This window comes from Centrocercus urophasianus, unplaced genomic scaffold, assembly GCF_019232065.1.
Source record: "Centrocercus urophasianus isolate 14NV4802_14NV808 unplaced genomic scaffold, USGS_Curo_1.0 seq_30, whole genome shotgun sequence".
NCBI lineage: Eukaryota > Metazoa > Chordata > Aves > Galliformes > Phasianidae > Centrocercus > Centrocercus urophasianus.
In genome coordinates this window covers 4,158,386-4,185,022 of record NW_024884867.1, presented here as the reverse complement: position 1 = coordinate 4,185,022, position 26,637 = coordinate 4,158,386, and the positions used below count along the sequence as shown (strand labels likewise).

Here is a 26,637-nt window from a genome sequence, read left to right as displayed (position 1 = left end):
TATGTGACACCATTTTTATTTGTTTTAGTTGTGCTCAGTTTTACAGGTAGCATCTTCCCTTTAGACCTTCTCAACGAAAACATAAGAAAGGTTGAAGCCATTTCCCCTGTTACCCACTCATCTCCAACAATCAGCTGAAGTGAAAAGCAGAAAAACATCTTGTTTTAAAAAAAAAAACAAAAAACAAAGAGCGGTGAGTTTGTGAAGGCTTATCCCAGTTTGAGCCAAGCTCCCTCCTATGGCAAGGGTCTATTAGTTTGTCCTCAGGGTCCTGCAACTCCTGTCTACACCAATAAGAAGAAATCTCTTCTCTAGCTGTGACAGAGACATTCCTCCTAGCTGAAACACTTCTGGGATGGAGAGGAAGCAGGAATCAAACTCTTCAAGGCAGAACAGACTTTCCAAGTAGGTCACATCCTGGTTTGTTTCAGCACACTGCTGTGGCACGAGGCACTTCAGTTGTGATTGTTGAGAACCAAAGTCCCAGTTCTGTCAGTAGAACCACAGGCAAATTTGCTCCCTTTCCTGTTAAAGTCCCTGCATTGCAGACCTGAAGGATCTTTCTCCCAGCCACACCTCAGTGTCACTAGTGCCCTGATGAAGAAGAGCTGAGCTGGGTCAGTAGCCTGCAGGGATGCCACCTTTCCGGGAATCAGAGGCTGCAGCCCATCCATCATCTGTTCTGAGAACGGCTTGCACAACCGAAATGCCGCTGCCCCCCCGTGTGGTGGTGTGTTTTCTCATCCGTAGTTGTTCTTCTACACCCTGAAACGCAGAAGTGCATGAGGACAACAGGAGAGAGAAACTGCACATGGGCTGGATTCTGTGTCCTGAATCCTCCACGCCTACCCCAGCATGCAATGCCTGCTTTATGTAGGTCTCCTAGAACTATAAGCTGTTCCTCTTCTGTGGGACTGAGACTAAAAGTACACTCGAACAGCCCCGTACTGACCTGTCAGCTTTCATGCTGCTCCCCTAAGAACATTTGGCAACACATAATAATTTTCCACACGCATGTCTTCCCAACACTCTGGATCAGCACCAGACAAAAAGCTCACAAACACCCCAGCCTCAAATCAGACAAACCTCCTCTATTTGCTCCTCAAGCTCTGTGACATCAGGAAACAGCTGATCGTGAATTCTGGGCTCTTCCACTGCTTTCTTCACATCATAACCAAACCAGACGGAATTGATGACCGCCTGTGAGATGCAAAAAGCCTTAATGTTAGCTCCTCGCCTTCAAAGAGACTTGATCCTTGCAGCAACAAAGGCAGAGATTTCTGAGGGATGTTCACTAGAGAACATAGAGGATCTAAATTGTAGTTCCCTCTTCTTCCAGCGCTCCCTCTCATGGGTACATTGCAGCAAGTCAGGCTTTATATACTTAGGATGATTCCCTCATAAAGAGACCATGAGTGGCTAAAATGAACACAGGAGAAGGATCAGACCCTCAGGCTACTGTAGCTGGATTTATCCTGCTGTGAGTAAGGCACTGCTGGCTCGTTTGGCACACAGCAGTCTCCTCAGTGTAAACATACACTTACAGCTTCTCACTGCTGTGCAACCGGTTTTCTTAAACCTGGCCCATCCCCGCTTGCTAAGATCACAGCTTGAAGCTGCTGGCAAGTGAAAATAGCCTTAGCATCAACAACTTCAGAAGCTGCTTGTAACAACACTTCTTGCAGAAACTTCAGCTCTACCTTAGCTAGAAAGCAGGACCCAGTGTGACGCTGTGAATGGCTGTGCACTTGCACAAGGAGGCAGCTTTCTCCCATTGTTACTTTGGGTGTAACTGGACTCTTGGAAGTGATAAGAACAACTTGCCAAAGGAAAAGACCCAGAGTCACGGGAGGGAGTAATTGTGAGAGACCCTTTGTCCATTTGGCAGGAGTTGGGTTTGGAGGTCTGGTCCTCTGACCAGAGGCCAGGCAGGACCCTCTCTTTCAGCACCCAGGCTTGCAGCAGGAAGCCATGGCTACGGTCACATCACAGGCAGAGACTTGAATCCTTTACCCCAGACACTGCCTCCCCCCAACTTTGCTTTGTCCACATCATCACATACCAGTGCTGTTGCTGTGGTTATTTTTGCTCCTCCAGAAGCACCAACCACCATCCTGATCTTTTTTGTTTTATCCACCAAAATGGAAGGGCACATGGAGGACAGTGGCTGTTTACCTGTTGGGGACACAGATTCAACAAAGGCTCAGTTTTCTGCCTGTAACTTACAGACTGCCAGCTCCGGCTGCACATCTAAACCCAAAGTTTCCATATCCGTTTTCCTAACTCATCTTGTGTTTTGTTCATCCCCTGAGTGTCCCACTGTCCCCTATACACATCTCCTCCTTGCTCCCATAATACAAAGTTTAACCCTGGTCTTCTGTGCAGGGGGGCTGAAGGCTCCTTCATCTATGGTGCTGTTTCAGTTGGGGCTGTCACACAGCTGCCTCTCCAACACCACAGGACTTCCCTTTCTGTCCTCTCACTTCCCTGTCTCCTTCCAAAGCATAGGTACAGGAAGGTGGTAGAATCCCAGCCCACATTAGCTGCAGTGAGATGGCTCTGCAGGAAGCAGTGATGGAGCAGGGAGGGAGCTTAAGTTAGGGGCATGAAATGGATCTACCTGCAGCTGCCCTCCAGATCCCAGTGGAGCACAGAGAGACAGCTGACAGTGCATACTAATGCAAGATACAGCTTCAACAATCAGATAGCGAGGTAGTTTACAGCTACCTGGTTCTATGAAATTTGCTGGAGAAGGAGGGATCCCAAATCCATTGATAATGTGAGGTGAGCTGAAGTCATCCATCTCATCATTATATATGATTCCATTCACACTGGATAGTACATCAGAGCCAAAGCTAGACAAAACAAGTTGGCACAGACATGTCAAAACTGGGAAGAACTTCAGGTGAATTACTGCAATGTGAAACCTGGGAGTAAATTTCCACTCCCTTCTGCTGGAAAGGACATTCCGTCACCCTTTGCGGGGAAGGAAGCAGTTCATACCAGGAACACACATCTACACAAAGAGGAAAGGCAGACCCAGAGTGCTGCTGCATAGCTCCCCTGCACGGAACCTGAAGACAGAAACACTACAGCAAAGAAATACAACTAATTCCCTTCCCAGCCAGGCAGTCCTGCACTCCTTTCAGAGGCAACATAACTCAAAGGCAGCCACATTTGGAAACAGTTGGCATTTTGCTTAGATGTGTCAAGCAAGAGACTTTTTCTAAGGACAGGAAAAAACCCTCCTCCCTTTCCTCCCTTCTTTCCCCCCAGCTTTAGGCCATATTTACAGAACACAGCTCTTCCTGACAGCACCCGAAGCCAAACACTGCACTTTCAGGCCAGCTGCATTAACTCAAATTCCTTCCAGATGCCTGGGAAATCAGAGCCTGCAGTGATAACAGTGCTTATGGAAAAACCCAGATGCAGTGGATGTTTCCTTGGTGGGTGAACCCAACACAACAGAGGACAGAATCCCACTTCACACATCTTGTGCTCTGACCCAACTACACAAGTCTCAGCAATAAGAACTGACCTACACGCTCAGCAGTACAAGTGCCTATTAACAGTGCTACCCATCACTGCCCTGCTACAGAGATGACAGTTCGGTGAGGTTTCATACCAACCATGGAACCACCACTAGGAAGATGGCAGAGGCCTACACAGAAGCAAGATCTGAGCTCATACTATTGGTTGATGGTGCTGGTGGCGGACACAGCACTGCCATCATCAGCCACAATGGAGAGGTGGGATGTGCCGGCACTATCTGCAGTGTAATATTCTGGCTCGTAGTATTCAATTGGATGGGAGGTGTTGTCTGTGATTTTCCTTCGGAGACTATCCGCAAAGAACTCGGACGTCATGTTTCTGATTGCCTGTCGGAGAAATCCAATGCAGTTACTCAGCAGATTAAGACCCATGTAGTTACGAGGCTGATATCCAACACTTCAGACCATAGAAGAGTGGCAAATCCCAGCAGTGAGGCTATAGTTTTCCAGCAGGGGTTTTCCTTCTTCTTGAAAGATGGACATTGTACCAAAGAGCATTTTAAGCAGTCACGGAAGAAGCTGCACAATGCACCCCTCTGTGTGGGAATTTAATCAGTATCCGTTACTGTAGATCTATGGAAAGCTGTCCTCAACACTGCTGTAAAGGTGTAGGCAAGCACTGCTACACTTGCTTCAGAGATGAGAGAAGAGGGATCAGGTTGAGAGGACTAGACCAAGGCTCTGGTCATTGCGTGGTAAGCTGCAAATTGTGTCCATCAGGCTGGGCTGTGCTCAGATCCTGCTGCTTTTGGAGACTCACGAAGTAAAAGCACAAAGTATGAAGTTGGGAAAAGCAGGGATCCTGCCTCACCCCCTCCCATCCGTAGGTCCACTTACTATAGGCAGGACTGTGGCTAGAGAGCTACAGGGGTGCTGGGAGTATCATATACTGAATAAGGCTCCAAAGACTAAAAAAACAGGGAGGGTTAGCCCTGACCAAACTCAAGTGCTCCTGGTCAATTGAGGATTTTGTGTTTCCTAAAAGCAGAAAAGTTTCCTCCATTTATATCCCTCACAGCTTAGCCACTTGATATTCAGAGATATTTCAGTGCCTGTTTAGTCACCCAAAACCAAAGTGTCATGTTCCAGTCAGCCTGGGTGTTGCAGAAAGAAAAGGCTTTTGCCAAGTACCTCTGTAACGTTGACAAACTTTGGATCTCCCAGCAAAGTCCTCTTGGCGTAGGCAAAGCGAAAGGCCTCCGCGATGCGGTGGTAAGTCAGACCTTTCTCCTGCACAGTTTTGATGCTGTCAGCAGAGAAATTATATCCTGGCAACAGAAGACAAACCATTGTGAACACAAAGGAAAAGACATACTCCATGGGGCGCTAATAAAACTGTCAGGTGGGGCCATCTTGAAACTTGGTCTCTACTCCTACTGCCTGTATGGCACTGCTCAGTGGCACTCTTACCTTTCAGTATGTTGAAAATGAGGGCTAACACCGGGCCACTCAGGGGGGCATTAGGTGTGTATAGGGTGTAGTCTCCAAGCTTGACCTCTATAGGGTCTTCTACTGTTGCTTTATAGTCCCGCATATCTTCCATCGTGATAATGCCCCCTACAGCAGAAAAGGAAACCACAGATTTGATTTTGTGATCCCTGGTGGGAAGAGAAGGTAATACTCTACTGCCACGCATCACAGCAAGAAGAACAGAAGGGGTCACAGATAAATCCAGAAAGTTGCACAGGTGGTGAATTTATTCCTTGATAGATCCATCTGAGGCTCAGACAGCCTAGTATCGAAGCTGGACTAATTTACAGCAGCCAAAAGGCTGGTGATCCATCTATTTCTATAAAGGACACCAGCAAGGTCAAGGAACAAGATGTCCTTTAAGAACCCTGCTTACAGGAGAAGGATGCAGCTTTTGAGTGCAGATGCCTTGTGCTACTCCACAAGCAGAATAACATGTATGCTCCAATGCTTTTCTTATCAGAAAGGGGAAGACAGTAATTAGCCACCACAAATAAAGCCAGGAAATGACCTGTACACGTGAAATTCACTGAGGCTAAGGAATGCTAGCTAGTAAAATAGGATACTACCACCATCTAGTGGTACTGAGATTAAACACGTTGAGAGTATACGGGACCATGTATGTGTCGTTTGAGGTAGAAGCTCGATGGAGTCAGGCTCCATGTATCTACTCTACTATGTCCAGGAACACATAGGCTTGTTAGACTTATGGTACAGAAATATACAGAATATACTCTCCATTTCTGACTGAGTTTCAAATGCAACCATTAAAGTACTGGTGGCTTCTTTTGTGCCTCCTGTTGCCACAGACCTCAGAGGTGGGATATCAGGCAGCAGGCATGACCTGCTTCCAAGGCTTCTGCAGGTCAAAGCTCCTCTCTGCACACCAAGCTGCAGCGCTCAGGTCACTCACGCTATTTTAGACAGACGTTCTGTTTCTCACCTACACTCTGGATGTCAGCGATGATCTGATCTGCCAGGCTTCCTGTGTAAAAGGCATCTGCTCCTTCATCAGCTATAGTCTGGTACGTGTTGGCTAGTTTAGGCATCTTGACAATATCGCCCTCCTGTAGGATTTTCCCATCTTTGCAGAACACTTCACTGGCAGAGAAAGGAGATCAAGAAGACCAGATGTGAGAAACACGTTCAAAACCATGTGCACCTGTATCAGCTAACAGAGATTTAGTCAAATCTGTCTCCATGTTGTCATCCTGGAGAGAAGAGGAACCGCCTGAGCTACGCCCCACGGGTCTTGATGTCTTTCATAGGAACATAAAAGCAAACAGTGAATTCTCAGAATTTGCTCAGTGAAGTGAAGGAGTGTCGGTCTCCTTGACTGTCTGTCAAGGCAGTCCACTCTCCCTGCCTGTTCCTTGGGTTAACAACTGCCTCAAGACACCCATGAGTGATTCTGTGATTCAATTCTGTGATGAGGAAGCACTGTCCTTGAAGCCAAGCAGTTCAGCTCAGAGCACAGGCTCTGAAGCTACAAGGCTCAAAGCTTCCACTGAGTACAGGAGAATGCATTTGGATTCCTAATGGAGCACTTTCAAATAGACAGATCCCTGTCTCGTTCCCTCATCAGCAATCACAGATGCAATTGATGCTGTGGGCCTGCCAGAAGAAAGTACAGGAGCACAGGCATCCCATTTACATTACAAACCAATCTGCAGCTGGTAGGAAAAGACTAAGCATGATCTCAAGTAGAGCTGGACATAGGCACCATGGGACTGCAAGAAGAAGTGCATTTAAAACCCTTCATGATCATAATCACTGCCAGAAGTGGATGATCAGAGGCATTGCTTTGGGAAGGCTGACTGCAGAGGAAGAGATGATCCAAAAACTCACACCCTGACAACAGATGAGATATTCAGGGAGAGGAACATGCTTTGCAATTGCCCAAAAGACAGGTAGGATTAACTTAGGCTGCTCAGAGCATGAGGACAGGCCGGGGATTCAAACACTGCCATCAGATTTATCCCAGAAATTACTTCAGCTCCATCTCTGTTCAGTCAGCTTTTTCTACGCAACTGCTCTACCTACCACAGTAAAGGATTGCTTTCAATTGACTGTTGTTTTGATTTCATGGCTGATGCAAGGCCTTTCCCAATAGGAAATCCTTCTCTTGCCAACTTGACGCTGGGCAGAAATAAGTCTCTCCAAGGCAGTTTGCCATGACGTTGGTGTGCCAGTTCATAGCCACGGATTTCTCCTGGAACAGCAATGGACAGTCCTCCTGGAGCAGAGAAGAAATGTGTAAGTCTTCAGTAGCAAGGAAAAAGAAAAAAAAGAAAACAAAAAAGAAAAAGCAGTAGTGCAGAGGAGGGCTTATCTGTTGGCCTTGGTTTTAAGCAGGGATTGTGCATACTATCACTGGTTCAGTCCATGCATGCGATGCTAACAGGATTATTGACACCTCTATCCTCTTGCTGGTAACTCAAGTGTTTGGGCAATTCTTCTCACTTTTCTGTATCAGTGCAAAGCTACTCAGAGCACAGAAGGCATCATACCTGCCTGCAGTTCTCAGTCCTTCAGAGTTAAATACATTACAGTAAGAGGGCACAGCTATATGTATATGGCAAAGTCCACGCATGCACACACCAAAATTTCTTTTGTCACACTGCAGCAGCAATTGCAATAGACTGTCTACACTGCACAAAGATACAGCAGTTTGCTTCAATCCTGTTTTTACCAGCATCTCCCAGAAGTTCAACACGCTTATCAGCCCTTCCCCAAGGCTCCATTCCTCTTCAGTTCCAGAAGTCACCATAAAGAGAACTGGAAAGAGCCTTTGCCTTTACCTTTCTGAGACATCTGTGTGTTGTTCCCAAACATGTCTTCTGTTGCTCTTTTAGGAGCCACCTCTCTCGCATTAATGATTTCCACATTTCCTTTAAAGACAGAGGAAGAAGATCACGTTTAGCTCAGAACTCAGCACCAGTCACAGTCTGTGCAGAATAAGCCCCATCACTGGGAAGCAGTTTCTTGGCAGTTATCCTGTGGACAACCTCAGAGATTGGAAGAGTCGGTACCTTAACTCAGGTAGCATAAATCACCCCTTTGTGCTTTAAATGGAGGAGCAGAACTGTTCCAGATGTGTACAGGCCTGTCGCTTACCTGCACTGTTATAGATGGTAAAGAAGAGCCCTCCTCCAATGCCCATGCTGTGAGCGTTCATGAGTCCTACACAGAGCAGTGCTGCAATCGCACTATCCACAGCAGATCCACCTTGCTGAAGGATGTCCCTGTGCAGCAGAAGAAAAGCATCTTACGGCAACACGCCACAGTGTCTCAGCTATTTGTGAGCTCTGGAGTCACCTCATCAGAGCAGATATACAGCAAATCTTCTCTAATGCCCATTTATCCGACTTGATCTATGGGTTCCCCACAAACAGTTTTTGGTTTCTATCACCACAGATAAGAGAAGCTAATGATCTGGGTACAGACCAGACTGACCTTCATTAAAGACATTCAAACTAGCCTGAAAGCAGCAAGATGTGTCATAGTACCTGGAGGAGGCTGGCATTCCAGCCACATCCATCATACATGAGAAGAAGGAGCCCTGAAATCTGCAGCATGTACATCTAGAACTGGAGGATGGCTTAACAAAAGTATTTTAAAAGAGTTTGAAAAGCATCTCCCATCCCTATTGTTTCTGTGCCTAGGGAATCTTTGTCTACTGTACTGCCTTTGAGTGACTGCATTAACATTAGTTGGGAATGGTAAGGGCCCAGGTTTACTCACAGCCTCCTCATTCTACAGGGAGCTGAGTGCAGCTGCCAAGGTTGAATCTGTGCATCAGTGAAGCAGAGCAGTTTTGTCTCATCTCAAGAGCTTCACAGATAAGAAGAACAGTGGCAGAATTAGTGATTACCTTCCAATTACTGAGCATGGTCCTGCATCCGTAGCCACAGCTGCCCTTTTATAGATGTGTGCGTCCTCTGAGTCCGAGCGCAGCCCAAAGAAGAGTCCCAGGAACAAGATGAGCCCCAGCAGGACTGCAGTCAGGACCCCAGTCACCACAAAGCGCTTCCTCATTTTTCTGTGGGAAGAGACATGATCATCAACCTTGCTGTTTCTGGGGCTGCTAGGGAGAAGGTGATCAGGAATAAGAGAAGGCTTGTCATCTGTCTTCTTCCATATCCACTGTTCCATCTCCTCTTTCCCCAGCAGCTGGCAGCTCTGCTGATGGATGGTGATTTTGGAAGGAGTGACCAGAGGTAGTGAGAGCCCAATTCTGACCTTGAAAGGTACATCACAGTGATGTTCTTCCTGCTTTTTCCAGCCCTTGCTTGTCAGTGAGTTTCTATGGACTGCTGAGCTGCAGGCAGTGAGCAGCTACCTCCTTCCCTGGACCTCTCATAGATGTCCGTGCTCAGATTCATATCAAGATCTTTCCTCTGAGCACTGCTGTTATGGTTTCTCTGTGCAGGACAACTGTTGTAACAACTCCAATGTTTTGACCAGCTTCCCCTTTACCCCTTACTGCCACACCATTTGCAGAGTGGTCTATTTCACTGAGCGCTCCAGAGACTCCTGGAAGCCCCTGGGTAACAGCTCGAAAGTATTAAAGTCCCTGAAATGAAAAAGCCAGCAGCAATGACTTAGGTAACAAAATGTCTGTGTTAGTTTTTGAGACACATCATCTCCAATGAAAAAACGGAGAGCTTTAACCTCACTGATCACTACAACACACATCCTAGTCACTAACACGTCACCTTGGCCAAAGCTATTTGGCCACGAGCACAACACCCTCCTGCTCAGGATTCTTGGCTAGAGCAGCTTTCCCTTAAGGCTGCCACTTCTAGAAGGCAATTGCCAGTGCTCACATCTCCATATTTTTCCATCCTGCACAAAGATGCTCTTGGGGTGCACAGGGTTACTGTTCACCAATGGGTGAGCATAGGACACTGAGCAGACCTGCAGCAAGGGTGTTCCAGACACACATCAGAATAAGTTGAGAGCTATTGAGGGGACGGAGAGTCATGACATCTTGCTAGGACTGACACTTCATGAATAATATCTACTCTTTGACCCATTTCCCCTCACAGGACTATTCAAGCAAAAAAGACCTAAATTCAACATAGCTTTTTCAGGGACCAACTCCCCCCGGTTCAGTGCAGTTATCACCATGACTACTATATTTGTGCAATAGCCAAGATACCCTTTACCTTACCAAAGCACCTGCTGTCCTCATAGGCAAACCAATCCATGGCATTGGGAGCGAAGAGCAGATCCACCAACCCCAGCCTCTGTGGCTATGCAGCTGCCCAAAGCAGAGGAACCTCCAGCAGTCGGAGCAGCACTTGGTGCCTTGCAGAGCAAGGAGGCAATGAGTGTGCCAATGCTGACCTAACAGGAGGAAACAGGCCAGGCCAGCCAAAATAAAGCACTCCTCAAAGGGAGGAGATTGGCAAGCGCTGCCCCTTGGCTTCACTCCCATTCTGCTTATTTCAAATAAGGGAATATCCATTTTCTATCCAAGCCTTTTATCTGCAAGTCTCAGAGCACAAAAGGTGTCTGCTTCCAAGTAAGGCAACTCAAATCAGGGTGTCAGTGTGCTGTATGTGCTGTTCTGTAAACAAATGTCAACCAAGGTCAGTGAAAGGTAAATGGATGAGACCTCTTTCCAGGTTCAGAACTTGATTTACACTCAACTACTTTTAAAAGAGACTGCTGGTGTGTTTGCAGAGCAGTTGCTGTGCAGGGAAACAGAGAAGCTATTATGTCCCCAACAATAGCTCACACACAGCCTCAGAGTTTAAAGACAGTTTTGTTCGTTGGCTTCAGCACTGGCAGTCTCCTCCAGGCTTCACAAGAAATGCCATGGGATCTTTTATCTGCACTCCAGCTAGGCAGAAGGTACTTTGTTTCATCTGGGCTGTCCCTCCAGCCCCTTGGTGACCCCAGCCCAGTGCTGACATGTAAACCCATCAGCTCGTGCCTTGGACTGCACTGTTCTCCACGGCTGCCTGCCTTGTTGCTGTGCACCTGTGAAGATTTGCTGCCTCATCATGCAAGAGCACCAGAGAAGGGTTGACCTCAGGACTCTGCTCCCTCTTTCACCTCTGAAGAGCCTTTGAAGAGCTCAGTGCTGCGTGCTCAGCTGTTGGGTGAGTGCACTAACCTTAAGAAGAGCCCTCCAGCTCACTGCACGCCCCAGGCACAGCTCCCAGCTGGCTGCCAGCCCCAGGCATTCTGCTCTGCTGCAGCAGAGAGAGCAATCTCAGGTGAGAATAATCCCCTCAAACTTTTTTCGACTGCCACAAGCTTCGTGACTTCTTTTGTGGGCACACAGTCTATCCTGCATTCTGTGTGCAGTCCAAACTGCCTTTCTGGCTGTGGCACAGCAGAACCCAACAGCTCTTGTTTCCCGTGCAGCAGTTGGGAGACAGAACAGAAGCCTGCAGATACCCGCTCTCCCTCCACACCTGTCCCATCTCATTACTCAAACAGTGGAGTTTCTGCACCAGTGCTCCTTCTGAGCCCCAGCCCTGAACTGCAGCCATCACCTGAGCTGATGATGCTGTTTGCTGAGGCTGCTTTTAACCTCCAGACCTCTGCCAAATGCAGCTGTTTAGGAGCATGGGTAGCATTGCAGTCCCAGCAGCAGCACTTCTGGAGAGAGGGGCTATAAGGCCATTAAAAGCATCGTGCTCATTTCCCAGTGTCATAAAGGTCCACTAGCCAGTCCTAGCTATGAAACGTAATGTGAATGCTGAGATTCACTCAGAACCAGCATGGAGTAGAGCTACACCTGTATAAGCCACCCCACTGTGGCACTGTCAGACACGTCACAATTTTCACAACTTTGTTTAAACACAACTGCAGGTTTTGAGCTGAAGGAGTCCTGGTGCAATCGGATAGGCAGTGTTGGGCTGAGGTCAGAGCATCTGAACTGCTCTGTCAGTGGTGTGTGGGTCTGCTGCAGAGATAGGGAACTTGCCAGGGTCAGGGAAAACCCAGGAAAACTAAAGGAGAGGGAGTAAACCCAAAGTCAAATGCATAGCAATAACATTACCGTATTTAATCAGGTAATAGTAACCAAGAATTGAAATATTGTTATCATACCCTATTGCTGCATAGAGTGAACCATTAGTGGCTTTTTTTTGGGGGGGGCTGACACCGGAGGTCCCATTATTAATCCACCCATTATATGACAACCTAACGAAGGTGCCCACAACTGATCACATAGGTGGAAGCACCTGAAGCATACAGAAGACCCTAAGACAGCTACTTGGGCTGACACGTCAGGATCAGGTACCCTGCCTTCTTGCACAAGATCTGTTTTTGCAGTTGCTTCCCAGAGCTGTTCCCAGCCAGGCCACATTTAGACGTCAGAAAGTGATGTGCTCCCATCCAGCTGTTGCTGGGTCCCCAATGCATCACGTAGCTTTTCCTTCTCCCTGGGAGCTCACAGGAAAGGTGGTGTAACAAAGAGCAAACGGTTCACCTGTGGGAAGCCTTAGCACTTGGGGGTCTGTGCTCATACCTAATTAGCCAGATGTATAATCAAGATGTTATAATTACAATATAATTGTATAATCAATAGATATCAAGATGTTATAATTACAATATAATCAAGAGAATTGGGCAAAGTAAACAACGATCACAAAAGAGAATTAGTGGAAGAGCTTACCCTTTGGCTGAGCTCACCAGAAGACACCAAGAGGGATGATCTCCAGAAGAGATCCTTCCCCTCTGGTAGCCAGCTCTTCAATAGGTCCAGGAGGACCTTAAATAGGACTCTGCCCTTCCGGCAGCACAGGTGAATTGCCTTCACCTGTGCTCCTCTGGCTGACTCATGGCTCGCCTCAGGTGATCAATCAGAGGTTCAGGCCGTGACTCAGCAGTTCCCATACACCAGATGACTGTTTAAATCCTTGGGTATAACTGTGCTAACTTCCCCCAGCTGTCACTAAGAACAGCAGGCAGCAACTTCAGCTTTCATCTGCAGGAATATCCAGACTCATCATCCTCTGAGCAGCTAATTAGCTGGAGTTATTTACTCCAAGAGAGCTTGCATTGAAGAAAACTAGGACAAAAGCAACACAAAAAGTATACTGCTGCTGTCCAGAACTAATTCTGTGAGTTTATCCATTCCTTCCTCTTACAAAAGGAAAAAAGGTAGTGAGATCTACTTGTTACTGTGGGCTATCCTTACTGTACCTTTGCATAAATTTCTGTTTTATAGCAGTTCCACTGATGCTGGCTAATTCTTCAGGGTCTTTTGCCCTCTTCCTACTAAAACTGTTCTTTTTGTCTTCCAGGGCATGTTCTGCCTTGTCCTTATATACCAGATTTGAAGCTTACGTTGCCCATTCCCAACCAAGCACTCCTTCATTACATAATTCACAGGTCTTAGGTTGTGGAAGGCTAATATATGGCATAATCATGCAAAGACAACAGGATAATCACCTTACACAACAAGGACAGAACTAAGATCATAAATGTACCTTTTACATCAAATTTGCCTCCTGCCTGCCAGGTTAGAGCTCCCTGCAATGGAATCTTCACACCTTTCCCCAAGTAGTCCCAAAGCAGCAGTGAGCTGCTGCATGCTACTTATTCCTAGGCAGAACTGGAATGGCTCAGATGCAGCATTTCTACCAACAGGTTTGGGTTAACCCAAAAGGCAGAGAGCTTTGTGACTCTGTTAGCCATCACATATAACCCTGCTTTTCCAGGGCTCTGTTGGAATAGACATCTGCTTCTAAGCACTATCCTTTTGAGAACAAAGATAGAAGGGCTTGTTCCCCTGTGCCTTCCATCCTGTACTCAGACACAAAGGTCTGACTTTCTCACATCAGCCTCCCTATTGCAGCCTTGCCCTGCAGTTACTGCAATAAGACATGTACTTAAGGCACTTGAGATTCCAATCTACAAGTTCATGTGCTAAATACTTTTTCCCCTTAGGCCTTTTACTCAGCAGCAGCCACTGGGATGCCTCTGATCAAGACTCTGGTTCTCCCACGCTCACCCATGCTGACAGACAAGCAGAGTCTCCTGCCAGCTACTGATCTCAATGGAGCAGCAGGCATTTTTCCTTAACTATTCCCATTTTGTCCACATGATGCCCTTGAGAGACTTCAAACAAGTGATCAACAACTGCCTCCCCTTACAGAGGAAATCCTTCCTGATTCAAGTTTTACACAGACTGCTGTGGAGAACTGTGATGTAAATACTGAAGTAGTTGGGGATCAAAACAAACAAACATTCTAAATCTAAGCCCTTTTTTGGGGTCTCACAGAATGACACAGGTGTTATGCTCTGGTGTTAGGCTAGAATTTAGAACTAATATATTTTTGTACTCACCCACCAGGAGAGATATTCAAGTTGAAGTCTTGTGCAGTCTTCATCTCCATCAGCAATAAAGAAACTAAAGCAAAATTCAGTCAAGCCATGAAGAAGCTCAAAGAGGATTCCAAATTCAGGACTGGGCACTGGTGGGCACAGAGCAGTCCCCAAGTACTAACCCTATGCTGCTGCTTCACCACAGAAATACTACAGCCCCTTCAACCTTTCTGCACAGCCAACACCTCCATGTCAGCCCCTGTCCCACTGCCTGCACCCTATATATCTTGCTGCCTCCCTCTCCTCAGGCACAGCTTAAAAGTTTTTAGCATTCTCAGCTTCAAGCATGGCATTGAGGGCTTACAGATGCACGCAGGTACCGCATAGGTAGAAAGGCTTCAGATGAACTCTATGAGGCCATGATGTCAAAGCCAGAGGTAATCCAGCATCACAAAAAAGGGATGTTATTAAAGTTTTACAAAGTCATTCAGAACATTGCTGTTCCACTCACCTCCAATTTAAAATCCAAATGTTTAATTAAAATAGTTTTATTCTCCCACCACTTGCAAAATATGCTTTCAGAATATCTTCTTCCAATAAACTGGGAGCTGTTTATTAGAACTGGGCTTATTCAGGCAGAATAGTCAGGTCCTATCATTCTCTTTATGTAAACTTCCATCTGATGGCACCAAAAAAACATACTGTTCCATGTTCTGCTGCTGAAGAAAACCCAAACAACATGGCAAGGGTGAGGGCAATGGCTCAACTGATGTCATTTCTAACTTCCCCTTACCTCTCAAGAGTACTTCCACTGATCTGTTCTGTCCTTTCGCGTAGATCCTTATTTACTGATATCCTTTGAATATCCTTTCTGAAGCAGTGAATCCCGTTCTTGAGCCAGTACGTTCCTGTAGCACTAGCAGTAAGCACTTGTCTTTCCTGAAAAGCTCTCCAAAGCTTGCTGTACTATTTGATATTTGTACAGCTCTACTTACAGAGATTAACCCATTGAAACTCATTACTTTTGAATTCACAGTACTGGAGGAATGCTTAAGTAATCATTGACTAGGTGAAGAGTCAAGAGCCAACACCCTTTAATATGCATAGCTTAGCACTGATAAATGTTGTCTATCACCAGCAGAATAATCATTCATTTTTTGATTCTTTTGCTAAATGCTGGCTAAGCAATTGAATAAATATATGGTCACACCAAGTGCCCAACTCCATAGGATCCAGTATGGTCAATACTCCTCTTGCCCAACCAAATGGTGCTCTTGTAGTTTGCATTTGGTTTTTTAAGTGTGCCTTGCAGCTTAAACCCAGACACACTGACAGATTTAGCTGTGACAACGTTTGATTGGAGTATCCTCTGCCAAGTGGGAGCAACCACCTGCTGAGGACACTGATGAGTTCTTCAGCAATCCCAGCTACACACTAACTTAAACCACCATCACTTTTAGTTCAGCTTAATGCTCCAGCTGCAATAATATGACACACTGCCTGTTCTACCACCATTCCCATTGCAGGGAGGATGACAGAGGAGACATCTAGAGATGGAGAAACCTGTCCTCCACCACTAAATCTCACTGAAGCTTTTGAGCAATAATCCTGTGTCTGTTTGCACAGCTTCCAGTTGCAGATCAAAGATTGCAGCTCACTTGCTATTGAGCATAACATAAACCCTAGCAGTAACCCAAATTCAAGGTGCAATACCTGCCCTTGAACTCCAATTATTCAGCAATGAAAGCTCATCTCTCTGCTGCTGTACAGATCTCGATAGGCAGCTCAGAGCCAGCTTGAACATGAGAGTTCAGTGCCCATCCAGAACACAGCACAGACAAATCATAGCCTGCCTAAAATTTGGTCACAGCAAGGCTCCAAGCCTATGCATCCTAAGCTGGTTCTTCAGTCAGCAGGGTGTCCTGCACGCACTGGATGAAGCAAAATCTGCTTGGATACCAGTCAGCTCTGCTAGATGCTATCTTTTAACATACCAGGATCAGTAGTTTAATGCCTCAATTCCAAACCTGTCCAGTTTCTCCATCCCAGTCCAACCTTTGACAAACTGGATCCTTACTTACGTTAGAGGGACAGGGCATGTACTGCAATGAATCATGACCAAAATCTGTCTTAGCACCAAAGGTAAAAGCTTTGGGAACACAAGCCATACCTCCTCTACTTAAAATTACACAAGCATTCCAGCCTTGAGATATTTGGAAGAGAGTTTGCATGGGCCCATCTTCAAAAGGGACTTCCTAGTACCCCTCTAAATAAAGTGTGGAAAGATATTTGCTCTTTGCCCCAAACAAACTAAAATGCACTTCTAGTCTTTCACACCTAAGAGAGGGGACAGGGAAAAGAACTTTTACTCTTTGCCCCATTACTGAAAGTCAAATCCTATGGCTTTTCTTCAAGGGCAGTGCAGTCTCATCTGTAGCACATCGTCACCAGTACAGAGCTGGAACAAGCTGGACATTCCCCAGCAAGTTACTCTTTCACTTACGTACAAGTAGAAGAGTTGAAGATGGGGTCAGAGGATGTTAAGAAATCTGAAGGTAGTACTTCTGGTTCTGGTAGGTAAATAGTAAATAGTTTGCTATGCACACGTACAGCTACAGCATTTCAATTGTACGTGGTTTTGGAAAAGTCACTTATCTCTGTGTAGTCATTAATCCACTACATTGTCCTGTTATGACTAAGCAGCAGAGCCGCACCTCAAACAGAAATAGCATGGTCCATGGAAGTGCATTACAATAAAAAAATGTTAAAAAAAGAAAAAAGTACTTTCTGCATGGCTGATTGTGGTGCTCATGATGTGACCATCTCTGACATTCTCTAACAATTAGTGGGTACTACTGAAACATGAGAAGCAGAGTGAAATCTCTGCCTCTTCCTCTAAAGGAACACACTTGGCAGCATATGAAGCAATATCTTCAGAGCCCTTGTCGTGGAACTTGCAGGTACTGAAAAGCATCAGGAAGCATGAAGGCACTTCTGGTACTTTCTCTTTTTGCTTCATCTCTCATCATGTACTGATTTTGCTGTAAGAATTTCAGGAAATGACATCAGCAATAGCTGACTACATAAATCATGTAATTGAGTCTCCTTTTCACAGAATCCTTTTTATTGCAGATCACACAACCCAAGCTCTCCATTTCCTGATATTTCAATAAATACATCATCAGAATGGAGGAGATATCCTCATTTTGCAGCTTAGCTACTTTTTCACGAGGACATTTCTCCTCCAACAGAACAACGTTGCAATCCAGTGCTATCCCAATGCAAGCATCAGAGAGGTTCAGAGTACCCAGTAACACATGTTAGTTGTGTGTAAGGCTGCTTCCTGCTAAGATCACTGAGATATGTCTAAAGAGTGAAAATTTTGATAAAGCCTTTTGAAGCTGTATTTTTCTGACATCACGGATTCATGCCACCAGCAACACTAATAAAGTTATGATCCCAATGGATTCTGATTTTCATGAGGTCATTACGATCTTCACAGTACTTGAGATGCAGAAGGGAGATAAATCTAAATGGACTTATAATTAGACAGCGGTATGAGGTACCCAGATGGATTATGGCAGGGTAATGATGTGTAGATCATATGGCTTAGGTTATAAGAAGGGTCAGTGCAAAGAGATATTTCCTGAGATTTCTTTATGTCTCGTGTCATCCTCTAGCCAAATGAAGAGGATGGAAGCTTGGAAGAGATAGCAGTTTACTACTCTGCTATTTCGTTTTTTCAAGAGAGCATTCTTGATTTGGATAATAAAGGATGTTATTTCCTATTTTCTGTTCAAGTTGCTTCGTGACTTTCTACAATAACTCCATATATCAAAGCTGTACACAATGACAGGAACAAGGACAGGGTCATTAAAACTTAAGTCCTATCTGATAATCAACACGAACATTCCAGTTCCTCCCTACTGGAAATTGTTACCGTTCAAGGCTCTTCTTTTATTACCTTTCCTCACTGATAAATTCATTGATCGCCACCTGGGCTCGGGCAGTACTCCCAAATTTTACATCAATCTCAATTTTCCAAGATTTATTCATCAGCTTTATGAAGCCCTTTCATCTTTGCAAAGCCTTTCTGTTGGGGTACCAAAGGCACTGTGTTCTTGCTGCCAGACCTACCTTTCCTGCAGCAGCCAGCAATCAGCTCAGCAGCCTGACATGGCTTCACTCAACCTCACCATGCTGGAATAAAAGAGGGGAGAGGGCTAATGAAGGAAGAGAGGAGGAAAGAAGGTGGAATAACAGGAGAAAGAATAATCTTTAAAGTGCTGGATGGGAAAAATGGAAGAAGAGGGAGTGAAAGAGGCAGATAGGACAACAGAAAAATACTGAAGTGTGGGAAAGGGGAAAATGAAAGGGCAAAAATACAACGCCCGCTCTCAAGGGCAGAGGTTTCTTCCCTATAGCCTGCCATCCGAATGCACTTGAGGTGCTCAGATCACAGCTGAAGTTTGGACTTTCTTAGTCCTTTGCAGAGGGCTTGTTTAACATTATCGACACATTAAGTAACTACTGATTGTAGAACATCTGAGCAGGAAAACATACAGGTTCCAAACTAAAAAAAAAAAAAAGGCCTTTGGGCTGCATTCGCTGAAGAGATTTCCACAGACTTCAGTGGAACTTGGAGAAGATCTCCATTTTCCAGTAGAAAAAAATTAAAATCATACCACCTGCTTAGATTCACTTGCTTTTGCTAAATAAAGGCTTTACAAATAAATGAGATAGATTGCAGTGGGGCAGCTTTGAATAACAAAGACCAGGTCTTTGATGTCCATATGTCTGGGAGTGCCGTTTGTTCTGGCAATGAGCACACAGTCTCCTAGGCACTGTTCTGATCTGCAAGATGTCTAAATATTTGTTTTCCTGGGCAGAATCTGTTCCCTTACACACAAATGCAGTTGTCCTTAATAGCTCAGTTTTTTCTCTCCGACTCTTCAGCTGGAAGCCTCTCCCACATTCTGCTTCTGGAAGTAACTCCCAGTACCATCCAACAGCACCTGCACCCTTGGGCTCTGCACCTGCCTTGCTACCTGTTAAGAAAACTTGTCATTGCTTGATGTCCACTCATACTACAGGCAAAACCATGGGAAAACTGTGTCTGTTTCTTGGCCCTAAATATCAGCTTTTCCACAAAATTCTTCCGTCTTAATTAGGAATGAAGAGCATAAGCAAACTGGTTGTAGACTGGGCATCTTTGTGAGAATCCTTTGTTTTTTGGCTCAAACCTTGCTTCCTGTGGTCTTGCTTGTGATAAGACTCTCAATGATTTGTTGAGGAGGCAAGTGATGGGTGCTAACCATGTGGCAATCGGTATCGCTGTGGGGACATTTGAAAGCCCCTTGCTACAGAGCTGCTTGCTCTGTAAAAGAGCGGAAGAGAGTGCTCGGGAGTGTTCACTGACAGAAGATCTGGCTTGTGGCTAAACCGCTCCAGCTTGGTATGGGAGGCTGGGGGGATGATGCCATTGTATCCTGTGAAGGCAAGATACAAGTTGGTGCCTCCCTGCTCCCTCTTATCTGCTGGCAAGGCCAGGAAGATAAGAACAAAGGAATTTCCTGCTGAGGTTCCAGAGCCAGAAGCTGCCACTCCAAGGAGAGCTGACTTAACCACCTTGGGTTTGAGCTGTCACTCCAAAGAGAGCTGACTCGACCACTTTGAAAGCATTGAAAAGGGACCATCGTTGCCCTGGTCCTTGTCGTCGTTGTAGTCATCATCATCAACAGAACAGTGCCTGACAACCCACCACTACTGAGGATCAAAGACTGAACTACGAACCACGCTGGATCCATGGTGGTGACTATCTCCCTCATGCTTCCTATAAGGACTCCTTGCTTCTTCTTTTCTATCTTTTCTATCGCCCTCCTTCCATTCCCCATTACCCTAATTCATAATAGTGTCCGTCCTCCCCTTCCCCATTTCCCTAATTAAGATTTGTAATAAACTGGTCGGACCAACATTTGAACTGTTGTTTCTTAATCTCACTCCGGGTATACACATAATAAAAGAACCTCCTCTCCCTCCTATAAATTGGAGCGAGACAATCTTCAAGAACTGAATGGGCGACACAGAGGTTAAATAGCTCACCCAGTGTTGTACATTAAATTATATTTGCAAAACAGATCAAGACTCTGGCACCTGTGATTTAGCCTTCATTAATATGGAGGTGATTTGAAAGAAGCCAAAGTCATTGAGGTAGACTGAGATCTGGCAGTCCCTATAGAACATAAACATTCTATTGACCTGAGCTGGAAGGTGTGTGAAACACCCTCCATAAAGCATAACTAAAGAGCAGGAAAGATGTAACATAGGGAAAGAAACAACTCTGCTATTTCATGCCCCAATCCAACCAAAACATGAAGACAAGACAATAAAATCATGCTATTTACTCACCACTTTGAAAGCTCTGCTCTCCCTGGGTGCAGCTCACCCTTCTGCTGGCAACACCAGAAGAAGGCACTTCTGCCCTGCCCTCTTGCCTCTTATTCCTCAAGGGTTCCCAGAAGCAAGGATTTCAAAAGCTGAGTGGCAGCAAGACTTTATGCATGGGAGTGGTCAGCCAAGGAGGTGATGTAATGAAGTTATATTTTTGGGCAGTGAAGGCACAGCCCCTGACCCCCCTCCTGAAGAACTGCTGGCTCATGGGGCAAGCTTGGAACAGTGATCAGATATTTTCCATGCTGTAATTTCTCATGGTAAGCGGAACAGCATACAGGGTGGAGGGCAAGGAAAGATCAGTCTTGAATGAGGACAGTAGTTTGATGTTGGGTCCCAGGAGTGAATCTGTACTGGCCGTCATTTATTCATGCATCAAACAATGCCCTGCCAGTCACTGGCTTTGCCTATGGCACAAGCTCTGGTAGCAAAGATGCTCTCTGCATTACAGCATCACTACCATCATACCCACTCCTGCACTCTCCCCTGTTAGCTGATGCTGGAGCACTGCCCAACCCAGGGCCAGATGGCTGGGAGCCCTGCGGAGGTGAAGGAACGTTTATCACGTAAGAGGGATTATCCTGGCTGCTGACCCGGGAAGCTCTTGAGAGGTACATCCTGCTCTTCTCCATCAGAGGAAGTCTTGTAGCTTCTGAATGGAGAGGAAATCTCTCAAGGATGTACCATTGCTCTCCAAAGGAAAAAAAAAAATCATTTGCAACTTCCGTCATCATCATTTTTTGATCTTTCGCTGAAGGATTTGGTTGACTGTGAGAGGCAATGTCATGCATTAGGACAGAGTCTGACCAACTCAGCTTATACACTATTAGCCGTACAAGTATCTCTGGTACAGCTGTACAGCAGGAGATGCCAGGTCTAACAGCAATGCGAGCATCTTCTCAGCTGAGACAACCAGAAAAGGCAAGAATTGCTCCACTCCAGAGTATCATGGAGTGGAAATCAGAATTACCATCATTTGCCAGCAATGACACCAGCTTCATACAACAGCAGCCAAACAAGTGCCCAGCTCATTCCATCAAAATCCCACACCAACAGGATCCTCCACAGCTGGTTTGTAGGTCAGGGTGGGGAAGGAAGACATACAAATGACTGTCACAGGCAGAGCTGCTTGTGCAATTGGACAGGGAACGATGTTCCTTTTTCTCCTTCCCTATTAAGTTAGTTTTCAGTCAGAGATCCCCCCCATCCCATTTCCATAACACAGTGCCAGCATAAGGAAGAGAACTATTTAGAACACTTAAAAAGAGCGTTCCTGTATGCCAAATCATGGTCTGAATCTCACTGACCTTAAAGACTTGTGGCTGCTTTGTTGTAGTGTCACAGGAACCAAGAGCAGGAACAAAGCAAACCAAACAAAACCAGAGCTAGATCCACTTCTAACTTATGGGAAAGCTGCATAATATATATATATATTTTATATATATATACACATCTAGGATGGATGTTTTCTGATGTATGTAAGACTGTAATTTACAGAAATGTGATCTTGTTCTGTCACTTTGGGGTTTCCTAGGCTTTATCCCAATTCTTGCACTCCTACCTTTCTGGTTCTCTCCCCAGTCTCACCTGTTCAAAGCCAACAAGGGTCTGGCTGGAGAAAATCTGCCTGCTGGGGTTAAAGCACAGTGCTCCCAAACACCACAGCCTGTCCAGACCACCAAATTCTTATCATTACAAAAATGTGTTCTACTCAACAGCATTTTAAAATTCCTACCAGGGAAGCCTTATGGGCTCAGATGAAAAAAGCATTCATATCCCTACTTTAGAGATAGGAACAGAGACGATCCTGCCCAGGGCTGAAGCTAGGAATCTTCTCCTAAATCCCCTTAAGCATCACTGCTTTTCTCTGTCACGTTTCCAATATATACTCTAAACTCAGACGCAGCTGGAAGTGACAAGTGCCGGGGCTGACAGCAATCTGACTGCACAGTGCCTGCAGCTACGTGGGCTGTTGTTTGCTTTCTTTCTCATAGCTTTGGTTTCTCCCCCGCTGTAAACAGGAAATGAATAAAACATTTTCAGGTACCTCCTGAAAAATGACAGCAGATCACATTGCAGCGGAGGAACTGAAAAGAAGTTCAAAGTGTTTGAACTACTTAATGGCAAACTTGCAGCTCATTATAGAAAGTTGTTGGGTGACCAATTGCTGCTAAAGTCTAACCAAAGCAAGAGGACCCTAAAACCAGAGAAACCAGGACCTTTTTCTCAGGAAAAGCCAAGGTCTGCCACACAGATTTCCACAAATCTGCTTTCCGTTCTGCCTGAGGAGCAGCAGAGCTCAGGGCTGTGAGGCTCAGATACACTCCTGGATACGCACCAAACTCTGACCTGACTCAGCCATGTGGAGGGGGAACATATGAGAAGGAACTTTTCCCATTGTTTTCCTATAAGGCAAAGAATCTCTTTTTAAAAGAGAACAGTAGGGACCTACAATCACAGCAGGAAGCCAGAGAGATGGGAGGCTGTCCAAAAGACTTCTGCATCAGGGCTGTTCGGTGCTCATAGCATCTATCTCCTCCTCCAGGCAAAGCATTACAGGCCTGCAGGTGGACTGTTTTGGGATCCCTTTGCTGTATCACAAATGGATCTCTGGGGAAGGCTCTGCTTGTTTGCACACCATGGCAAGGCTGCGCTTTGCCAGCATTGCAGGCAGCAGGCCAGCAACACCTGCACAACACAGCACAAGGGTACACAAGGGAACAAGCCGCTTCCATGCAGGGACAAATGGCAACAGATGGGAAACCACCACCTGGCTCCCAAAGATACAAGTCAAGATGAAGGTTACTGCAAACACAGACATTAGATCACAAGAGCTACAGCAGCCAGTCCCTTTGGGCTCAAATGGAGGGGACCAAGGCCCTCCCCAGTCCCTCATTGTTGCTTTGCCTCATTTGTTGAGAACACCCCACAGCTCTCTGACACATGGGAAACCACGTGTTTACTGATTGCTGCCATGCCTCCCTCCACCCCCTCCTCGCATGGGTGGTCAGGCGATCTGCAGAGGGATGATCTGCGGGTGAGATCAGCCATGCATGTAATGGGGAGAGAAGGGAAAAGTCCAGTCCCCTGGGAGAGCTCCTACAGAGAGAAGTAAACTTCAACCTCCAGGCACAGCAGGACAGGCTGGGCACAGCGCGTTGAATGAAAAAAGAGCAGGAAGGAGAAGAGAAGAGAGGCAGAGTGGAGGGGCCCAGGACTCGGTCTTGCTGCTCAGATCTGCAGCTCCCAGAAGTGCTGGCTGCTCTTGAAAGGGCTTCCTGCCTCCCCACAGCACACAGATCCCTTTGATTTGGGATCGCTGAGAAGGGCACGGAAACGCAACGGCGGCAGAAATGAAATGCAACAGGGAGATGATGCTCAGGAGACCTATCCTTATCAAGGAAACAAATCGATATCAAAGAGTGGCTGCAGGGCCTTTTGTAAAACCCACAACTGAGCCAAATCCTGCCTGTTTCACATAGTGGTCCTCTGGGAACTCCATCACCAGCAGTGTCCCAGAGGAGGGCCCATATGCCAGGTTGGGCTCACAGATGCACTTCACACACCAGTCAGCACTGGCCCTGTGTGTGTGCTTCTGAATTACAGTTCTCTTTGCAGCGCACCTTTCTCCCAGAAAGGACAAACTGCATAACTCTCAGCTTATGAAAATCACACTCAGAGTTTCTGAGCTGCTAATTAACAGCAGTGTCACTGTAATTAAAGCTGGGTCACACGTCAAGGGAGCTGGAAGCGTGGCCATCCCCTTACCCACACTGCTCTGACCAGATAGGCCAGCCACAGCCGTAAGGTCAGCACTGAACGTCCTCAGGTTACAGCAGCATTGACCCTCTGCAGGATAGGGACAGACTGAGCCTGGGGGAGGCAGTGCTGGAACTGGGGAGAGAAAGGGGCTGATTCCTGTTGCCTCTGGGTTGGCAATAAAGCACGTTGAATTCTGTTTCCTTGCATGTAGAGCAGATGGTTTGTGCTGCCCTGTTCATTAAGGGGCTCTTAGGACAAAGAGAAGTACTCTTGCTATCCCCAGTCCACACAAACACACCCTTTAAGCTGCTACAGGCTGTGGCACACCTTCAGGCTGGGAAGGGAGTTGTGTAGGCGAAGATGCAAAGCCCCAGGGGACATCAAGACCCAAAGAAATAAAGGACAGCAACAGAGGAGCCTACAGACCTGTAAGAAGCCAGGAGACTGCTGGGGAGCCTGTCCTGTATTCTTACACTGCTCCGTCTGGGGAGAGAACAACTTCAGGTGTGGAAGCACCATGCAGAGCACAGCTGTGGCTGTAGGCACACAAACTGCCAGAGCACAGCTGGCACCAATTTGCCTTCAGGCAAGTTGGGGCTGGACAAGCACCAGCCTGCTGCTGCCCTTGGGATGCTTTGGGGGAAATATCACCTCCAGGAAGATGGAGCTCTGACTGGGAAAAGCAGATAAACATTGACCGTTTCAAGATGGGTTTCCTTCCCACTCCAATCGCTAGAGTTTCAGCTCTCAGCAGGATGCAAACACATCCCTAAATGACTTCCTGGAGTCCTGGTTTCACAGATCAGCCTTTTCAAAAGCAATAAGGCACCACAATCAATAGCAGCCCCAGGAGAGCCCCAGGCATTCCAGCCTCAAAACCACCGAGCCATCCCTACCCTAGCAGAGGCTGTGGGGCCAATCTGCCTCTCCAGTGAAAGATACTGAGGCTTCCTAAGAAATCAGGCTTACATAAGTATAGAGATAAAAAAAGAAGAGTGGGAAAAGCTAGGTTTCAGGAGCAACATGGCTCAAAACCAAGGGGAGCAAAGCTCATGGCCTCCTGGATGTGAGCAAGAGAACTAAGTTACATCCAGCTGCTCCTTGAACAGTTTGATTACTGATTCCCCGAAGCTGTGAGTATGAAGTCCTGAAAAGTGATATGAGATAATTGCTTTCAGCCAATAAAAGTTGTGAGAAGAGAATGAGCAACCACGCTTTCACGTAGACAAAGCTTAGAGCAGAGCACCCTATCAGTGCCCAGTAAGGAAAGAGCTGCATACAATACATGGAGATAGCAAAAGAGATCAAGGAGGGTTTTGAAAGGCTTGTGGAAAACTTGAAAATGTTATGAAACAGTGTGAATAAGAGCAGATGGAACTCAGTGCAGTGGAAGGAGAGGTGTGTATTGGTCAATGGGAGCTAACAGCTCCTTTCACCACCACTACACCACACATTTGTGGAAAAAACACAGTGAGAAGGAAGCAAGGTGTTGCCGGATCCTGCTTCGTCCCATTCCATTGAGAGCTTAGAGAACTGGGTCTGCATGGAGCAACTGCACTTCTCTGAAAAGGCTCAAGAGGTCAGAGTTAAGAATCGAAGCTGGCAAAACGAGCACCAGCTGTACGAGCTGCTTGGAAAGCAACTCCAGGCGAGGAACTCTCTAAGAAACAGCGTAGCACAAAAGATTATGCCCAGCAAACCGTGCTGACATACAAAGACAAGGGCTCTGCCTACCGTGTTCCCCTAAGCAAAACTTGCTGTTGCTCCCCTTGGAGAGCACTGAAATCCATCCAAAAAGGAGAATTCCAGTTCTGACAGAGGTCAGTCTTTTCTAGTCCATTAAAACATCATCAGAACGCCTGGAAAGCAAAGGCGGGGTCACGGCGAGCCCCGGGCCCTCCTCTCCCTGCCTGCAGCTCCCAGAGCTCAGCCGGATCTCACCTGCAGCCCCCGGCCGGGGCCGCTCCCCCTTCCCCCCAAGTGCCCACGTTCGTGCCCCGCTCCTACCTGCAGCCCCTGTCGGGGTCCCGCCGTCACCCAGATCCCCGCACAGCGCCGAGGGGAGGGAGACCCGTCCCCGGGGAGCCGGGCTGCTCTGAGATCCGCGGTG

The 26,637-nt window shown here is 46.5% G+C and overlaps 1 protein-coding gene across 5 annotated transcripts; it reads right to left on the bottom strand.

The window, feature by feature from the left end:
- On the bottom strand, positions 1-26,637 carry GGT1 (gamma-glutamyltransferase 1). Of its 5 annotated transcripts, none has more exons than XM_042829168.1 (13): positions 26,535-26,637; positions 8,896-9,063; positions 8,139-8,266; positions 7,823-7,912; positions 7,065-7,257; positions 5,965-6,122; positions 4,962-5,108; positions 4,683-4,819; positions 3,691-3,878; positions 2,728-2,855; positions 2,063-2,175; positions 1,087-1,200; positions 1-765 (listed from the first exon to the last, which is right to left on the bottom strand). In XM_042829168.1, the coding sequence occupies exons 2-13, from the start codon at positions 9,057-9,059 to the stop codon at positions 619-621; spliced, it is 1,707 nt and encodes a 568-aa protein (XP_042685102.1). In that variant the 5' UTR covers positions 9,060-9,063; positions 26,535-26,637; the 3' UTR covers positions 1-618. The 5 variants fall into 5 exon arrangements, with proteins under 5 accessions (XP_042685102.1, XP_042685104.1, XP_042685103.1 ...); XM_042829170.1 differs by lacking the exon at positions 26,535-26,637 and adding an exon at positions 20,724-20,802; XM_042829169.1 differs by lacking the exon at positions 26,535-26,637 and adding an exon at positions 18,453-18,618.